Here is a 20,128-nt window from a genome sequence, read left to right as displayed (position 1 = left end):
AATGTGAAATTGCTATACAAGTCAAATAATGGGGAAATAATCAATAATCGAATCAAATCAAAATAGAATCGGATTGAAAAATTAATCGTTAGATTCATCGATGCATCGAAAAATGAATCGCTAGATCCAACGATTAGGAAAATAATCGTTTTGCCCTGCCCTATTTCAAAACAATGATGATAATAAATCCAAACACTGAGCAGAGCCTGCGCTACTACCAGCAGAGAACAGGACAACAATATGAAAAACACTCAGACAGATGTCAACATAAACTTGACTGCACATCGATGGATCTCTAATTCCTGCTAAACAAAGTCGTTAGCAAAGCTATGTAGTTAGAGACAGCATTGTCTCTCCCACACCACCTTATACAGAGAGACTGTCAAAGCCTAAACATATTTGATCCGATTACTTGCAAATAATGGAGTGGGCAGTATGTCCCCCCCAAAAAATAAACCTTATTTGCCTGCAGTCTGCTGTACTAAAGTACTAAAAACCAAATTTGTTGTAGTTCCAGGTGAAAGTTTCCTCAAGACCACATTTTGACATCTTCCATGAATTCTGGAAAAGTATAGAGGCCAAGGGTTTGTTTTTTTGTTAAAGCTATAGCCATTTGTGCTGAAGATGTGGTTTCTAATTCTGAATTACATTAAGGCTTCCTGTGGTTGCCTTGGCCACAGGAAATGCTTCTTTTACACTCAGAAATGATAGCAATTTGATTGAACTTTAAAAAAAATCATGGAAAGGATTTCCACGTGATTAACTTCACTGTTAGCCTTTGCAGTAATTTCCATAGCTTAGTACTGCAAAATCAACAGTAAAAAACTCTAAAGGATGTTTGCAGTTTAGTACTGTAATTTGCAAGTAATTGTGGGAAAATTCCATGAGATTGCATTATTTTTACGGTAACTCACCGTACTCATGGAAACAGCTGTAAAATACAGCAAATGTAACAATTGGTGATGTTACTGAGATTATACTATTACACCATCGGGATTTCTGTTGTTTTCTAATGTAGATCTAAGAGTAATTACCTAAATCCTCATTCAGAGTGTATTACTATAAAATGCAATTCATTGTGAGAGTAGTATCACATGTAAACTACAATATACAGCATCATTTTTAACTTGAGTAAGTTGCAGCTACACTATTTGAAGCATTTGAAGTATAACTGAAGTATACTAAGAAGTACAACGAAATACCCAGCAAGCATTGCAGTGCTTTAACTGTAAAATTAAAACAACTATGAAACAAATAATTGATGTTTTAAACAAGAATTTGTCAGAAATTCTTGTGTAATGTCTTTTACCTTCTGAACAAAGTAAGTGGGATAAAAAAAAAATGTTTAAACCGTGAGTGAAAAGGGTTAATAGTTAATAAACCTCAACTCTCAAATCATTTTCTCACCTGTTTGCAATATAATTCTGGTACGTGAACTATGAGTGTAGTTCTCTGCAAAGGAAGCCTTCTGATAGTTGGAACTATTATCTGACTGTCTGGGGAATGGAGTGATTAGTTACATGTGAAAAATATGTTTCAACTGGATTTTAATTACTATGTTTCAACCAGAAGTAACTCAAATATAAACTAAAAAGTAAATCAATAGTATACTTGTAAGTTTAGTATTGTGTTAGAGTAGAGTATATTTTAAGTATACTCTTATAGACTGGAAAGGACATTATGCTAGTACAGTTATAGTGAACAAAAAGTACATCTAAAAGTTCATTTCAAGTATACTTCTATATACTAAAACGGGCGCCAATGTAGGTAACGTATACTTAGACTGATTTCCTTTCTATATGTTACATTTAGAGTAATGTTCAAAAGTTACTTCATTTAGCAGGGTGTAGCTTTTTTCTCTTCTTATTCTTTCTTATACTGGAACTTCATTTTTTCTGTATAAGGTGGTACTTTTAAGACACCTCTGCCTAACTACAGTGAACTAACCAGAAGTCTCGAAATATGCTCTGGTGGTCATTTTACACAAGTTCAGGTGTCACATCCATGAAACCTACACCACTAACCAGCATCAGTCCTACAACTTCACTCTCAAATTTAATAAATTCTGGGACAAGCAGAAACTGTATTTTTAGCGGTGCATTTTGTGGCAGGCCAGACTGCTATAAAATGCACTCTCCTTGTAGCACCACTTCATCTTGGTTCAGAAGAGATGTCCTGGATATACATGATAATGTAACACGGGTGTTTTTGTTTGTTCATGTTTAGCGTGTTGGGTTGTGTTTTTAAAGCGAATGTTACGTTTTTAAAGCGTGTTATGCGACAGGTGTGTGTAGCACTGGTTACACATCTCAATGGGAGAGCAAAAGTCGAGACCACACCTTTACCTGACGTACAACGTGACGTATGGCGCACACTTTCAAAACAACAATGGCGGATAGAAGATATTGATCGAGGCGGCGGCTATGCTCCTTTCGCTGGTTGCCAACCACCATTAAATAACAAGAAGAATATTGATCTGCTTTTCTTAGTTTTGCACGTTTAAGAGGCAATTCAAACTCAAACAAAGCTGCAAAGCAGGAGAAAAACATGGCCATCAACTATTCTGTGCCACAGATCCAGTTCGCTGCAGCACAGAGTGATGATAAGATGGTGGAAGAACAACAGAGACAATTTACGGACTGTTAACATGTGCAACTTAGAAGTAGTCAGAGGTAACTGGATGGAGTTCAATCAGGTTAAATGCACGGTTGATTGGATTATGTCTGAAGATCGTATGCTATTCGTGACAACTCTGCTAGACTCCAAATTGCTCGTCCATGAGGGAGTATCTCAAAAGTAAATGAAACAACTAAACTTAACACTTTTTCCCTAAAACGGACTGACATGGGAAACATTAAAGTTGGACTGACACCAGCTAATCAATCTGAAGGTAAGTGGTTTTTCACTTACTCGAGGGAAGTCAGAAATGCGTTCTTATTACTGTTGGTTTTGACTTTTAAGCTACCCAGCCAGGTTATTTTCATTCAAATGCTAAGACAAAATATCAATATCTATGAATGTGGAGACTCAAAAGACTAGTTAGGTAATAGTTGCCGATGGATTTATGAGACTTGATAGAAACTTGGACGTTTGCAACAGGTGAATCGGTGAACTACCGAGGTTGCGCCCAAATGCTTAAAGCTGTTAGCTGGTCAGTGTTTTCAGGTGTGCTTGTACTACCTGTACGGTGCGGAGTGCTGACTTAGTCAGGCTAAACCCATTAAAGCGTCGAGCTCAAATATCTTTTCATTTTTGTGCACTGCTCTCTTGTCTTTTGTCAGCACACATTTTCTGTGTATTGAAGCCTTTTGTTAATAATTTTGATCATGTAAAAACTGGGAATTGGTCCCTATTGACAATACTCTTATTTTTTATTTTTTTGCATTGCATATGTCATTTAGGAAAGGTAATTGGTCATTGAACTTTTTGCAACTATGAGTATTTGTAAATTTTGTGGCTTCCGTGCACGCAAATTTATATTGTTCAGTTTGCATGTTCAAAGCCACAAACATGTAGCTAACTATAGGCTTTCTCGTGGAACTGAGAACTGTCCTGATACTTTCAGAACATTTTCTGCCTTTCATTCACATATGCCTAGGAATCACAGAACAAGAAGGGAGACCACTGAGGAGAAGTTCTATGAGTTCACGGGTGACCTCAGCTGTCAAGTTCCTGGATGTGGGTATGCTGCACAAAACTTTACAACTCTGTGCCCATCTCAGATTTCACATCAAAGACGGGAAAAAAGTATTATGTCCATTTGAAGATTGCTCTAAATACTTCAGTGTCCGAACATCATTTTCCAGCCGTATTTCTCGAAAACATAAGTAGACAGTTCAGCAGTCAAGGCAACAAGAAATTGGGGAATTTGCCATAATACAAGGACAGGACACAGTTAATCTATTAGAAGACAGTTGGCTTTGTGTAATGCAGGCTAAAATGCTCTTACCAACCAGCACTATACAGAGCATCATAGAGGAATTTCAGGATCTTCGCAGCTGTGCAATGCACAATGTTCTTGCAATACTGTCTGACAAACTCTTCATTTAATATTCTACAAGCAGAAGTGGACAAAATCAATCAAGAACTTTTTTCATAGAGGACTATATATATCTGAGACACAGTAGGTTTCCTGACAAAGCTTTAAAAGCAAAACATCACTATTTGTTACATTATGCAGAGCTTATCCTTCACTTTGGACCACTCATTCGTTTGTGCACCCTTAGGTTTGAGAGCAAGCACTCGTATTTCAAAGCATGTACAAGTTCAGTCTTGCATAACTTTGTCAACTTATGCAAGACTGAACGGCATCAGTTACTGCAGTCCTACCTCTCAGTGGGCCAAATGTTTCCACCTATAGTTCAAATGATTGGAGAAACAAGTGATTAGAATCCTCATCTTTACAACGCTCTCATTCAAGAAGCTGTGGATGTGTCAGCAGTTGTCTACAAAGGTACCAAGTATGTCAAAGGCTATGTTTCCATTGTAGATGACACTGATGATGGCTTGGTTTTTGGGAAGATAGCTGTTATACTTGTTAACGATTCTGAATTGTACTTTGTGCTCGAGTTGCATCACTCAGTACTTCTCATTGACCTTGGACTTCACTGCTTGCGTTGCCCTACAAAAAGAAGAGTGTGTGTAAATGCTGACAGTCTGATGGATTATTACCCACCACCACTTTATAACATGGCAGGCCTCTTTGTTGTCTCCCTACACCATTCAGTTTCCTCTTAATTCTCTTTCAGGATGGAAATTGAAGAGGAACTTACAAGCCTCCTGCCAACACTAGACAGAGAGAAAATAATCTGCATTGCAGAACATCTGACGGACGTTATTGGTGTACAACAAAAAAGTGATCTTTTGTTTGTGGAAGATCTCAAACCCTTTCTCACACCAATTCAAATACGTAAACTACTTCTTGCATTTAAAGGTTTGTGTAGGTTCTGTACAAATCATAGACTTGAGTCTATGATTTGAAGGTCACTCATAGACTCATATGTCACTGATTAGCTTGATTAGCTTTTTTTTCTCTTCACCATACTACACATGTACTTTGACAGTATAATATTGAAGAGCGTTTTGGGGCTCACATTGTCTGGTATATACTTAACACGGAAAACATAAACAAAAGTAGACACTAAATCTAACACCATTAACCTTTCATTGGTAGTGGTACAACTAAGGGTTTGAAATTGTGACAAACTGTAAAATATATTGACTCAAGGTTTTTTCAATGCAAGACCTTGAGTTTGTAGTTCTTTTGCAGTCCTGGGATTGCTTCTTTTCATCTTCAGACAAGGTCCCCAAAAACTGCCTTGGCGTTACTACTCAGTCCTAATTGAAGGGTTCATATTTTAGTGAGGACATATTTGTTGACATAGTAGATTTTTAAGGTAGCTTTTCCAATGATCTTTATTTATTTATTTATGTGTTTAGATGGCAATAGACCAGAGAACCTGAATGACACCATTACTCTGGAGCTTTGCCCTGCTGCATCAGCTGAAACATCAAGCCATCCACGTCCACCCCTCCTCCTCCACGTCCACCACTATGTACAACCATTACTCCAGCTCTTGGGTCTCACACTTACAGATTCCTTGGGAAAGATTTCCACTCCGATTGTCGCATGCAATCACAAGAGGGGACAGAGCTCATCCAGAGGACAGGAGAAGTATGGTTAGAATTGTTGTGGAGGCCATGCAAGTTCACTACAGGAACCCTAAACGTGCATCTTGTGAAGAAGTTGCTAAAATCATTGTAAACAGATACCCTCAAACATTTGCAGATTTTACTGAAAAGGGAGAAAGACTGGGTTGTGGACATTATTCACTACTGAGAAGCATCAAATCTAGAGTTGAACATGTTAATCGAGATAATACAACACATAGATTTCGTCAAACAAAGAGAACCAGGAATGAGGAAGACTGCAGTCCCAACAGTAATGCAACCTCACCTAAAAAAGTTAGATGCCTTGTTGATAGCTATGGTTGTGTAAATTGGCAACCAGTTGAACTTCCTGAGGGGGGAACACCAGCTTCTTTAGAGGAAAAGAAAGACACCCTGTTAACAATTTTTAATTCAGAAGGACCTGGAGCTGTGGAGAGACCTGATGTGGATGACTTCATGTGCCTCACATATATTTCTCAGCGGCAGCTTATCAACAGTTGTCCCTCACTTTCAGTAGCTGAAATTCAGGAGCAGTGGCCATTCTTGTTTACTCGGAAAGGTCTTTCGAACCACTTTTACAAACTCACAGGCATCGATATCAGTGAGCGCTTAGGTCAGGCCCTCATAACCAAAGGCAGAAGGATTATTAACTATTTCTCCAGCCAGAAGCTCAAATGGAACCTTGGTATAAGGACACTCATCCAGCAGATAGAAAGTGAGGGAGTTTTGACCAACAACAAGGTTGGCACAGCAGCCATACTTCTCATGATGAAGTATTACAAGGAAGATGAAGACTCCCTCTTTGTCTTAGCAGATGTAAGCTTCTTTAATACAGCTCTAGGTTTAATGCTGTTGCTTGCTGTCCTGTTTTTGTTTTGTTTTTTGTTACATAAAATGTCTTGGTCCTTTTTCTGGCAGGAAACATCTGCCAGGATGTCCCTTGAAGCAGAGAGCAACCTGCCAATCACTCCAAGGCTGATTATGCTTGGTAAGAAGTCATTTATGAAATAGAGCTGATTAGACCATATTATAATTTCTGTTTGGCACAGGAGCTTTTCATGGACACAGGTATCAGTCTCTTTTTTGTTAGCTCAAATTTCTGTAATTTCCTTTATAAACCAAGGTTGTTGGACATGTGTCTCAGTGAACCCAACAAGGTAACAATGTCAAATTTCACATTACATATTACTGATCAACATAGTAGTCTAGCTACACCAACAGCAGAAATACTGAAGTCAATACTGTAAAGTTTAACAGCAGCACACACTATAAACTCCAAAATAACCATACAGTTGATTCATCTCCGGTAATTTAATTGGGCTGACTCTTTGTTAGGTGTGTTTAATGTGCAGAATAATTCCCAATTATGTACAATTATAATATGTTAACACGGACTACATAAGGCCATTAATAATTAACTGTACGTAGCTATTTGCTTTATGACTATCTAGACAGTGTGAAGAAGTGAAGTATTGAAATTATTTTGTGTTGCATAATGACAACATGTTGCCCCTATACATACAGGACAAAGTCCAATGACCGCCACCTGCTGGATGGTGAGTGCAGAGGGGCGTGTAATTGTTGAGCTGGACAAAGAGAACATCTTTGCTGATGCGATGTCAGTCTTCTTTGGTTCATTCTATGTATTGAACCTGGAATACCAGGAGTCAGCGTGTGCAACATTGGAATTAATTCAGAGCTATGTTTGAACAGTTCGACCGGAAAGCAACTTCCGGTCGAATTGACGCGCGCACGCACTGCTTCTCGAGCTAGTTTTGAACTAGTTTTTGTGGATATTCTGTGGATTTCGGACCAGAACCAGTGAGTAGCACATGAGTACAAACCTCGGTGAACATTGCTTAATTTAAATCATCGCTCCTGGAATATTTTAGACGAAGGACGCTAGTGTCAAACTAGCTAGCGGGTCGTCACGGCAACGCTACAAGAGCGTCTCTCAGCATGGGCCCGAAAAAAGTTCTGTCAGCCGAGGAAGGCGACGATATTAAGAAGTCGCTGGAGTTTATGACAGAGGAGATTTCTGCTGTCAAACTGCAGATGAAAGCCATCCTGGACCTGGTCGAGGAAGTTAAGGCTCTCCGCATCCAGAACGCCGAGAAGGATCGGCGGCTGGCGTACCTGGAGAACAGAGTGGCGGATTTGGAGCAGTACACCCGGATAAACGATGTCATCATCACGGGGCTTCGCATCAAACCCCGGTCATACGCCCGGGCGGTCGCCGCTGACAATGTGGGAGGGCCAGGAGAGGAAGATGTCAACTCCACGGAGCTTCAAGTGGTTACCTTTCTACGGTCCAAAGGTGTGGAAGTGGATTATAACAACATTGAGGCTTGCCATCCTCTACCCCGAAAAAATGACAGTGACAAACCAGCCATCATTGTGAGATTTGCTAACAGAAAACACAAAACAGCACTGTTAAAACAAGGGAAGAAACTGAAAGGATCCGATGTCTTCATGAATGAACATCTGACAAAAAGAAATGCGGACATCGCCAGGAAAGCACGTTACTTGAAGAAACAGGGAAAATTCAAAATACATGGACCACCAACTGTAAAGTATTCATTAAACTCAATGGAACACCGGAACAAGCCAAAGTGTTAGTCATCAGAAATATGGAGGAGCTGGACAAATACTGAGGTTCAACTTACACTGGAGGTATGAATACACACGTGACGTGACACACAACACAACACATGGCACAGTCTAAAAGAACTTCATCTGCATCCGGCAACAATATCAATATAACTCATTGGAATTCTGTTTATGATAACCTGGAACTGAGAACATTTCGATACACAGACCATAATGTTCTAGACTTAGAAAAGGATATAGACCCGGAAAATAATTTCTTCTACAATATCAGCAATAACTGCTGCTACTTCACTGATGAACAGTTTAAACACACCATCAACACGGAAAATAAATTATCAATAATCCATTTTAATAGCAGAAGTCTGTATGCCAATTTCAACAATATAAAGGAATATCTAAATGAGTTGACAAATCCATTTGGAATTATTGCCATTTCTGAAACATGGATCAATGCTGAGAAAGGACTGGACTTTGGACTGGAGGGATATGATGTGAATTTTGTAAATAGAAGGAACAAAAGTGGAGGGGAGTGGCTGTGTATGTGGATAAAAACCTAAATTACAAGGTGGTGGAAAGTATGACAACTGCGATTGATAATTTATTAGAATGTATAACAATTGAAATTTATAAGAAAAAGAGAAAAATGTAATAATTAGCTGTATATATAGAACACCTGGCTCTAGTATTCAAGTATTTAATGACTTCATAGAAGAAATATTCTCTAAAACTAATCAAAAGTTATGTTCATCTGTGGTGATTTTAATATTGACCTGTTGAATCCGAAAAAGCATAAAATGACCAACAATTTCTAAACACTATGTACAGTTTGAGTTTACATCCTAAAATAACCAGGCCTAGCAGAATTACACCACATTGTGCCACCTTACTTGACAATATTTTCACCAACAATATGGAAAACAACATCGTGAGCGGATTATTAATTAATGACATCAGTGATCACCTACCAGTTTTGCAGTTTATAACACTAATTATAAGAGAAATCAGCATGAAGAACAACTGAGATACAGGCGAGTAAGGACAGAAGAAATTATGAATGCACTTAAGAACGATCTATTAAATCAGGACTGGGACAACGTAATACGAAGAAACTGATATTGATATTGCATATGGCATATTTTTAAAAATATTCATGGAATTGTACGATAAAAACTGTCCAACAATAAAATACAACAGAAAGCACAAATATTCAGATAGACCATGGATCACTAAGGGTTTACAAAATGCATGTAAAAAGAAAAATACACTCTATAGGAATTCCTAAAACAAAGAACAAAAGATGCTGAAAATAAATATAAAAATACAAAAATAAGTTGACCAATATTATACGTGTATGTAGAAAGGAGTATTATAGTAAAACATTGAACAACAATAAACATAATATGAAGGAATATGGGATGTTTTAAACAGTATCATTAAAAATAATTCTGGACAACAAAGTTATCCTCAATATTTTATTGACAACGGCAATATTATGGAAAACACGGCTGATGTGGTCAACAGCTTTAATCATTATTTTGTAAATATTGGACCAAATCTGGCAGAACAAATTCCTGAGTCACTGCCATCAGTAGACTGTAGTGAATGCCTGATTGATAGGAACCCTAACTCAATGTTCCTCACAGCAGTGGAGGAAAAAGAAATAATTGACACTGTACACATGTGTAAATATAAAACATCTACTGATTGTAATGATATTGACATGATAATCATCAAGAAGGTCATTGAAGGAATTGTAGGACCTCTAACATATATTTGCAACTTATCATTTCAGACTGGAAAAGTTCCAAACAAAATGAAAATAGCTAAAGTTGTGCCGCTGTATAAAACTGGGGATAGACACCACTTCACAAATTACAGGCCAGTTTCTTTACTACCACAATTCTCCAAAATCCTAGAAAACCTGTTTAATAAACGATTAGACAAATTTTTAGATAAATATAAATTACTCTCTGACAGTCAATATGGATTCAGATCAAAAGATCAACATCTCTGGCATTAATCGAATCAATTGAGGAGATTACAAATGCTATAGATCAGAAACAGTATGCAGCTGGACTATTTCTGGATCTCAAGAAAGCATTCGACACAATCAATCATGACATATTAATTAATAAACTAGAACGGTACGGGATCAGGGGGGTTGTACTGCACTGGGTGAAAAATTATTTAAGTGATAGGAAACAATTTGTGAAGCTGGGTGTCCATTCCTCATCATGCTTGGACATTGCTTGTGGTGTTCCACAAGGCTCTGTACTGGGTCCAAAATTATTTATTATTTATATAAATGATATTTGTAAGGTATCTGATATATTAAAATTAGTATTATTTGCAGATGACACAAATATTTTTTGTTCTGGGGGAATCTAAAGGAACTGCTGGATACAGTTACTTCAGAAATGTGCAAAATTAAAAATGGTTTAACAGGAACAAACTATCTCTAAATCTAAGTAAAACTAAAATAATCTTATTTGGGAATTCCCTTAGAAAGGCACAAGCGCAGATTCATATAGATGGTGTGGAAATTGAAAGAGTACTTGAACATAAGTTTCTTGGTGTGATTATAGATGATAAATTAAACTGGAAGTCTCATATAAATCATATACATAACAAAATTTCAAGAAGTGTTTCAATCTTGAGTAAAGTAAAACACATTCTGGGCCACAAATCACTCCACATTCTCTATTGTTCCCTGATTGCACCGTATTTGAATTACTATGCTGAGGTTTGGGGCAATACCTACAAATGTTCGCTATCATCAATCTTTATATTACAAAAAAGGGCCATAAGGATAATCCATAAAACTGGTTACAGAGATCATACAAATCCACTATTCTTAAAATCAAAAATTCTAAAATTCACAGATCTGGTTCATTTTCTCACTGCACAAATTATGTATAGAGCAATAAATAACCTGCTTCCTGACAATATTCTAAAACTGTTTTCTAAAAAGGGCACGGGATACAATTTGAGGGGGAATTAAATTTAAAACATCCTTGTATCCGCACAACATTAAAAAGTTTTGCATCTCTGTGTGTGGAGTGAAGCTGTGGAACAGACTAAGTAAAGATATGAAGCAATGTCCGAGCATGGTGCAGTTTAAAAAGCGGTTTAAGGATATGGTTTTTACAGGGTACAGGGAGGAGGTAGAGAGTTGATAGGGTGTTCTTGTCCAATATTTTCATGTGTGTGCGGGTGCACGGGTATGTTGGTATGGGTATATATATCTGTAGGTTGTGTATCCTTTGAGGTGTTACTGGGGTTATTGAAAATGTGTATATGTGTGTATATACGTAGGTATGGATAGATAGAAACATATATGCATTTGTGTGTGTATATGTATATATATGTGTATATATATGTGTGTGTATATGTATATATGTATGTATATGTGTGTGTGTGTGTGTGTGTGTGTGTGTGTGTGTGTGTGTGTGTGTATATATATATATATATATATATATATATATATATATATATATATTTATTTTAATAAATAAATTTTAAAAAAAACACATAAAATATAATGTAATTGCAAGGAGGTATTTCTGTAGTCTATTCATTACTACATAGTGGAAAAGGGTGGGATTAAATAAGCTTATGCTTCTTCCTGCTCCTTTTGAACATGAAAGTTATTTGTAGTTGTGGTTGCTCGTTTTCCTTTTGTTTTGCTTTGTTTATTTGTCTCTTTGAATTCTATGTTGTTGTACTTTTTTAACATGTTCAAAATAAAGATTCAATCAATCAATCAAACAGTCAGCTAATTGTGATAGATGATGAATGAATTATCTCTAAGTAACTCATTATTTCAAATCACAACTCAATGTTACTGTATGTTACTATTTATTATGGCATGTTTTAAGGTTTGTAAGGATAAACCCTGAAGAGGGAACAAAATGTACCTCCAAGGTTGGGACAAGCAGAAAGACTGGGACCACTGTGAAGCAAAAGGTTGTTCACATTAACCCTCATGTCACAACTTTCCTCCAGTGGCTTACTGAATTTGAGTGGAAAACTTCAAATTAGGTAACTGTTTTTGCCATTTTTAGTGAACTTTTTTGTATAATTTAAGTGACCAATGTGTTGTTACCTGTGTCTCCACAGACGGTCCATGGCCCATGCTTTCTGGACATTTACACAAGACGAACAACAATGAAGACAAGCTCTCTCGCCATCTTGCAAGAAGCTGTCTCTGTCCAATAGGTTTTTTGAGTGCAACAGTTTTGATTTTTTTTCCCTTCTTTTACCCGTTTGTTAAAAATTATTTCAGCTACTTACACTTTAGTTGTCACATGTATTGGCTCACCCTACAAATCAATGAACTCAGTCCACAAAGCAAGGTCAGGGTTCAGTGCAGGTCAGTCAAGTTCCTTCAGACCACACATGCTCATCCATGTCCTTGTGGACCCTGCTTTGTGCATTTATTTGGTGGTGTGAGCCAGTATTTTGGATAAAGTGTATATACAGGCAGAAGTTTGGGGCTTGATATTATATTCATTACAATTCAGTTTATTTGTATGGTGCCAACAAAATGAATGCAAGGCACTTCACATTGTAGGTTTAAGACCCTACAAAATATAACTAAGAAAACCCAACACTTGAGCATATGTCGTCTGCCATGATATGGATATGACATAATATCGTTATTGTTTGTACAACCATCTGAGAAAATAATGGATTACATGGTTTAGTAAAAACAAGTGCTTCCTCAGTGAATATGTCTGTGAAGGTTCTCAGTCATCCAGGTCATCGTAGTCAAAGGAGTTTGCAAAGAAAAGCGTCTGGACTTCTGCCCTACACCACCGGGCAGAACATGTTCCCTCTAAGCCTGAAGGGAAAAAGAAGGAACACACACATGTAAAGGAAGCACTGAAAACATGCGGTTATCCGAACTGGGCGTTCATAAAGTCAGCAAAGAGGCACAGAAAAGAAGATCAGACACCAGCGAGGGAGGATAAGAAAGACAGACGCAACAACGTTGTCATCCCCTATGTAGCCGGTGTATCAGAGAAACTCAGGAGAGTTTTCTCCAAGCACGACATCCCAGTGTACTTCAGACCCAGCAACACACTCAGACACAAACTGGTTCACCCGAAAGACAAAACTCCAAAACACAGACTTAACAACGTGGTGTATGCTGTACAGTGCAGCGAGGAATGCCCAGACCTCTACATTGGAGAGACCAAACAGCCACTTCACAAGCGCATGGCACAACATAGAAGAGCCACCTCCACAGGACAAGACTCAGCAGTCCTAAAATTTTGTACTTGTAAATCAGTTTTGTATGTGTAAAAAGAATTTGTGCGTGCGTAAAAAAGATTTATGTGTAAAAAAGATTTGTGTGTGGACTTAGCCAAAAAAAACCCTGCAAGTTGCAAGTACGAATTTTGACCCTATTTTTCTTCCTGTCATCTGATTGGTCAATGTCATGTCAATCACAAATGTAACAATCCAATCAGAGAACAGATGGGTTTGGCTGTCGGAGGGGCACTTTTTTGAACTGCAGGTCCTTGAAGGGTAATACAGTTTGAAGCTGGAGGATCTCTATATAAATATCCGATAGCAGCTAGGTCCCCTTACTTTCAGCAGCTGTTGAAAGGATAAAGTTGTGGTATGTCAGTGGTTAGAAATACCATTATTACTTTAGGATTAGTTTAACACAAAGTCAGGGCTGACCCGGGACCATTGCTGTGAGTCACAGTGCGCAGCATAAAGGTCCTTTCACATCAGACGCAGGATGTGCTGCTAATGCTAACTGCTAACTAAAAGCAAAGGATCCAGAATTTGTTGAGCTGGCTGCTGAGCTCTGTGGGTTTTTGCAGCAGCTCTACCTGTACTAGATGCACCTGCTCCTTGTCGTTTCTATCTCTGACTTTATGTCCTCTACAAGAGTTCCTGTTTTTTTTGCTAGTTCTTCAAATGTTCAATAAAAACATGTATGTTAATTCATAACGAAGAAAGCTTTGTAATGAAGACTGTCATTTCCAAAACACTGCCCCCCCGCGGTCCGCAGCGCTGTTGAAAAGGCTGTGGAAGTCCCTGTATAAAAGCACGTAGACCTGTGACACAAAAATCACCAAACTCGGACGACCACAGACTGTTTTCCTTCGTGGTGATGAAGGAAAACGCTGGGTTGGCATATAAAAGGGCATTTATTCCCTTCAAGGACCTGCAGTTCAAAAAAGTGCCCCTCCGACAGCCAAACCCATCTGTTCTCTGACTGGATTGTTACATTTGTGATTGACATGACATTGACCAATCAGATGACAGGAAGAAAAATAGGGTCAAAATTCGTACTTGTAACTTGCAGGGGTTTTTTTTGGCTAAGTCCACACACAAATCTTTTTTACACATACAAATCTTTTTTATGCACGCACAAATTCTTTTTACACATACAAAACTGATTTACAAGTACAAAATATTTATGACCACATTTTGAGCCCATACATAACGACATAACGGTGAGATACCGTAAAAAAAGCTACGGTGTGTTACCATAATTTGTCCAAGAGTATTATACCACAACAGCAAAAAACGGTATCATCCTGCAGAACGGTAAGCTACAGTAATACGGCGTCACGGTATGACGCTGGCAACAGTGACGCCAGTATGTTACCGTAAAGTGGAGATGAAAAGTCTAACAGTGTTGCTTTATTTTATCATTATGCAATTCTGTTATTCCTACTTAACTGTACTTGAGTTACTTAAGCAACTTAATGAATCAATGTTAAATCAACTACACTTTACTACAGTTGAGTCCAATCCATGCAAATTACTTTAGTCAAACCAAAGGACATACTGCTAGTAGAAAGTCATTTATTAATGTGGGAATCTTTTCCATGATAATTTTTTTTATTCTTTGGAGTGTTTAACAAAGTCTTGACCACACATTGATGGATCGCTAATTCCTGCACATTCCAGTGTTAAGGTTTCCTCAAGACCACATTTTGATATAAAATTGCATGTGCTGTGAACAAATATTGTTATAAAGGAAAAACTGCTTATATTTTAAATGAATAACCATTAAGTTATATAAAATATAACATTGATGAGTATTTTTGTGTATATATCACCATTCATAAAACTGAAACCAGACATCAGCCCTTTACCATGTTACTAATTTTAAATTCAGAAAGTCAGTATCCAAACATATCCATACTATTTTTGTATTGTTAATTTGACATGTTAAGTCTGCATGGAAAAATCATAGGTAAGGTAAGACCTGAATTCATTGTTCCACTAATATAATCCAGTTTATTTCTGGAGTCATGATGTCTGTGTTTTGCTACTCTAACATGAACAAATAAATATTTATATCTTACAATAGCCATTGCTAATAACTGGCAATAGCCATAATGATTCAATTACTACAGAATATGTAGTAGCACACCCATATTACTGTATAAGACTACGCAGGTTTCATGGAAGAGCAGCACTTTGGCTACCAGTAATATGTAAAAGATTAAAGTTCTTCATTTAGGAAACTTGCTTCTCCTTCAACCTTCCCCTAACTTGGAAAGTATCCTTGGGAAAGATACTGAACCCCAAGTTGCTCTCCAATGCATTCATCTACATGTGAATGTTAGATAGGACGCAATTATTGTACAAAAAGGTGCTTGTATGAATAGTTGTGAACGAGTGAACAAGACATGTTGTGTAAAGCAATTTGAGTGCTCAAGCAGAATGGAAGAGTGCTTTATTCAATTTAAATTTAATTTCATTTATGTAGCACCAAATCACAACTGTTGCCTCAGGGCACTTTATATTTTAAGGTAAAGACACTACAGTTATACAGATAAAAACCTCAACAATCAGACGATGCCCTATGAGCAAGCATTTGGTGACAGTGGAAAGGAAAAACTCCCTTTTAACAGGAAGAAACCTTTGACAGAACCAGGCTCAGGGAGGGAAAGCTGTAACTAAATTAGGGGCCTAATTCCTTCTTTGTTACTCTTTTCAATGTCTTGTGCCAACATGGTACAGAGCAGCTACCTGGACTCTACTAACACAGAAGTCAGTTATCTCGATTATAGTGTTACACCCTCTGTACACCTCTGGATACTGTGGCTCCTGTTGATTCCTGTCAGAGAAAAGAAAACCTATCTGCTTGAGAGGAAATGGCATCTCACTAATTTAGCACATATTCCTTTAGCCTGGAGAAAGAGTTTGTTGCTCCATAATAAATGAAAAAACAACAAAACAAACCCAACCATCCCAGGTTTCTCTTTAGCACTGTAGCCAGGCTGAGCTCTGTTGAACTGACTGATTCTTTAACTTAATGACTTCATGAATTTCTTCACAAATAACAATTAGAGAAAAAATTACACATGGATGTGATCACAAAAGTAGCAAAACACTGGCTCAGCATGGATTCCAGAATACACACCAGTTTCTATTGGTGTGTATTCTGGAACTGTATTACGCTCTGGTACCTCAGCTGTAATGCTCTGGACCGCAAGGCTTTACGGAGGGTGCTCAGATCAGCACAACGCATCGCTAGTTCTGAACTGCCAGCCTACCAGAACCTCTACAGACAGCACTGTATGTGAAAGGCCCAACTCTCTGATCCCAGCCACCCTAGCCATACACTTTTCACGCTCCTGCCGTCAGGCAGCCGTCTGGAGCATCCAGACCTACACCAGCAAAGGGACAGTTTCTACCCACAAGTTGTCAGGCTACTGAACTGCTGAAATATTGGAAAATTACTGCACATGTATATGCCATTATTTTTTTCTTAATCTATATTTATGTGATCTCTTTTTTAACTAATGTATATTTTCTTTATTTATATAGTTCATTTTATATTTTATCTAAGTGGTTTTTTTGCTTTTCTATGTGCAATATTTGCAGCTCTGAGCTGAAGAATTTCATTGCAATATCATACATGAGTAAAACTTAAACGTGAGAACATCATCTACTGGTGCTCTGTAGTCTTCTTTCTGTACATCCCACCACTGTAGAGTATTTCAGTAGCTGGTATGACCTGAAGTGTACAAGGTAAAGAGCAGCGCACACCCCGCCCCCCAATCTCTTAATGTGTCCTGTATATCAGGTTGTCAGTAATCCATGAGATTGTGAAATTGGGACAACTGTGGCAGGAGGTATAGTTGATTGTCTGCTAAATCTTTGTTGATTTGATCCTTCCAGTCTGCATATCAAAGATACCAAACCCACCATTCACCCGTGAATGTGTGTGTGCTTGAAGTGTGCAGAATAAAGCTCCATGGGAATGGGTGAATGCAGCTTTTACTGTAAAACTGTTTGTCAGTGATCAAACATTACTTCCATAGCACAAAGTTATATAGTGGTTTACTAAACAAGAACTTAATATACCTCGGAAATAACTGAATCACGAATGTAAGTTCTTCATTTGTGACTGCTCATAAAGTTGTGGCCACATAATTAAAGAAAATTAGTTTAAGATCAAGTCGAGTTTCAAGAGAATACATGGTACCTGTGGAGGAAAACATCTAAGAGGGCAAAACTCTTTTTATTGTGACTTTAATAAACTGTTTTTCAAGACAGTGTGGTCATGCGAAAGCAGCAGCATAACCCTGTTTAACAGTCGAACTGAGTGTCTGGCATTATAGTCAAGTATCAAGCATTAAAGAGCTTCATTCTCTCCTCGCCTGTGACGTGTTTCAGAGTTCACAAATCAGAAATCTTTGACATTATCTCTGCTATTGTCTTCTATCTCTCTCAAACACACACACAGTATGTGCGACTCGGCTGAGTTGAGAGGAGACATTTGCTCGGTGTGAGAGCCATCCCTGTCGTATTCCTTTGTTTGCTGCACATGACACACTCCCTCTCCCACTGTGTGGTAATATGCCTATTTTCTCAGTCAATTTGCCACTCTCAGCATCCAAGCACATGCAAATATGGAAGATGATACCGATTGGGGAATAGTAGTTTCCTGTAAAATGTGTGCCAACTGTTTAAGTCTAGGTTATTGTTGAGCAGGGACACTGGCAGTGTTTTGAATTCCAGCCTTGCTTTGAAGGAAACAAAAAGATTTAAATGGTACTGTGCTTACAAAGAACAAAGGATAACAATGTTGTTTACATTTTAATGCACTGCATAGAGAAATGTTTTTCCTAATGTTTCAGCTTCACTTTTGCTATTATACAACAACTTTAATGTCTTTTCATATACTCAGGTAGAGATCAAGTTAGGATAAAATTCAACTTGTGATCCAACAGTAATGGAAGGTGTGACTGAGAGCTCCTCCAGTTGGAAGTGTCATGGAACGGCTGTGTGGCAGACACAGCAGGACCCAAATGCAAGACTCTGGAGGCAGGAACTTAAAATAAACTAAAAAAACTTTAAGCCTGAAGACTCTTCAAAAGAACAAACAAACTAAAAGAAACCCAAAACAAAACACATGCAAAGCAGGAGAAGTCAAAAACACTTCTGGGGGTCTGCCCAGGAAAGGAACAAGCTCTACAAGCAGTTGCTGATTTTGGGGGCGAAGAAATTGGTGGTCATCCAGGTGGCCAGCAGCTGAGACTTTCCTGTGGTTTGGCTGTATCAATGGCCAACAGCGTGAAGGAGACCTTCTGGAGGCTGGCATGTTCACACTGAAGATGGTGGTCTGTATGGGGGCCGGTATTGGTCAGATGATGAGTGGTGCCTAGTTTCTTCCAGATATGATGGTTGGCATTCAGGCCAAAGAGTTCAAGAGTTCATATTTCTCATGGGCTAAGAGTCCTGCCTTTTGGCAAACTCTAGGTGGGCTGCCATATTCCTTTTACTGAGGAGTGACTTCCGTTCAGACACTAAGCCATACATTTCTAATTGGTGAAGAAATGGTTGTCTTTCTTAAAGGTTCTCCTCTTTCAACAGAGCAAAGTTGGAGCTCTGTCAGACTGACCAAAAGATTTTAGGTCACCTCCCTGACTAAGGCCCTTCAACCCTGATTACTTAGATTTGCTGGAAGAGTCCTGATGGTACAAAAACTGGTGGTTCCGTAAACTTACATTTATGGATATTAGAAGCCACCGTGCTCAGTGCTGCAGAATTTCTTCAATACCTCTATACAAACCTGTCTGTAGGATCTACAGACAGGTGATACAGACATGTGTTTGCTTTTTCAAATCATGTTCAGTCACCTACCTATATCACAAGTTCACATTGTTCAACTTATACAAACATCTGACAGACGATCAGTGAAAACAGGTTACACCTGAGCTCAATTTTGAGTGTCATGACAACATAACATGTCATGTACATGTTGCGTGGCCATAACCATCCATGCCATTCTGTCATCACGGGCTGTGTTGACCCAATGTGTAGTTCCATTTTTTTAGAAGATTGCACATTAGGGTGCATGAAGGGTTACAGCATAGCGTTAAAAGGGTTTATCGATTACATTGTAACTTACGACAGATTTCCTGCAGAAGTCTAATAGAATAGCTATTATTATTAACAAATAAGTAGGTTCTCCTTGAGTCACTTCATAAAGTCAAAACAGCATTATACAAAAGTATACAAAAGACAGGTCTTTGTTCTCAAAGGGGCTCCTAAAGTCTTGACCTTTTTCTTGTCTCTCCCAAATAATCTGACATCACCAAATACAAGTTTATTTGAACATTATGAGCATATGAACATTCATTCATTGTGCAATGTTAATATGTGAGAGAAAATAAAAGAAGAGAACAATTTTCTTGGTGTTCAATGAGAAAGGTGGAAGCAATCTGGCAACACACTTTTAGAAAAACAAACAGTAAGAAATACTGTATGTGTATATCTACACACAGTGAAGCATCCACACACTAAGAGAGTGAATTTGGGTAAATTTTGACCTCTGGATAATTTTTTTTTGCAGCTCAGA

The 20,128-nt window shown here is 38.1% G+C and overlaps 1 protein-coding gene across 11 annotated transcripts; it reads left to right on the top strand.

Annotated features, from left to right (window-relative positions):
- The first annotated feature begins 2,357 nt into the window (after nucleotides 1-2,357).
- LOC120432948 lies at nucleotides 2,358-13,082 on the top strand. 11 transcript variants are annotated; one of them, XM_039598398.1, is made up of 6 exons: nucleotides 2,358-2,890; nucleotides 3,599-4,933; nucleotides 5,440-6,486; nucleotides 6,589-6,658; nucleotides 6,794-6,827; nucleotides 7,195-7,284. In XM_039598398.1, the coding sequence occupies exons 3-6, from the start codon at nucleotides 5,464-5,466 to the stop codon at nucleotides 7,253-7,255; spliced, it is 1,188 nt and encodes a 395-aa protein (XP_039454332.1). In that variant the 5' UTR covers nucleotides 2,358-2,890; nucleotides 3,599-4,933; nucleotides 5,440-5,463; the 3' UTR covers nucleotides 7,256-7,284. The 11 variants fall into 11 exon arrangements, with proteins under 11 accessions (XP_039454332.1, XP_039454325.1, XP_039454324.1 ...); XM_039598391.1 differs by lacking the exons at nucleotides 6,794-6,827; nucleotides 7,195-7,284 and adding an exon at nucleotides 12,400-13,082 and having other exon boundaries at nucleotides 3,599-3,678; nucleotides 4,749-4,933; nucleotides 5,440-6,658; XM_039598390.1 differs by lacking the exons at nucleotides 6,794-6,827; nucleotides 7,195-7,284 and adding an exon at nucleotides 12,400-13,082 and having other exon boundaries at nucleotides 3,599-3,682; nucleotides 4,749-4,933; nucleotides 5,440-6,658.
- Nucleotides 13,083-20,128: the final 7,046 nt, after the last annotated feature.

The sequence above is a fragment of the Oreochromis aureus genome, linkage group 14, assembly GCF_013358895.1.
Source record: "Oreochromis aureus strain Israel breed Guangdong linkage group 14, ZZ_aureus, whole genome shotgun sequence".
NCBI lineage: Eukaryota > Metazoa > Chordata > Actinopteri > Cichliformes > Cichlidae > Oreochromis > Oreochromis aureus.
The sequence above is the reverse complement of the archived record's forward strand: the minus strand, read 5'-3'. Positions and strand labels throughout refer to the sequence as shown.

Coding starts and splice junctions, on each gene's coding strand:
- LOC120432948 (XM_039598393.1), top strand. CDS start 5,464: ATGACACCATTACTCTGGAGCTTTGCCCTGCTGCATCAGCTGAAACAT. Junction 6,659..12,399: donor TCCAAGGCTGATTATGCTTG/GTAAGAAGTCAT, acceptor GTGTCTCCACAG/ACGGTCCATGGCCCATGCTT.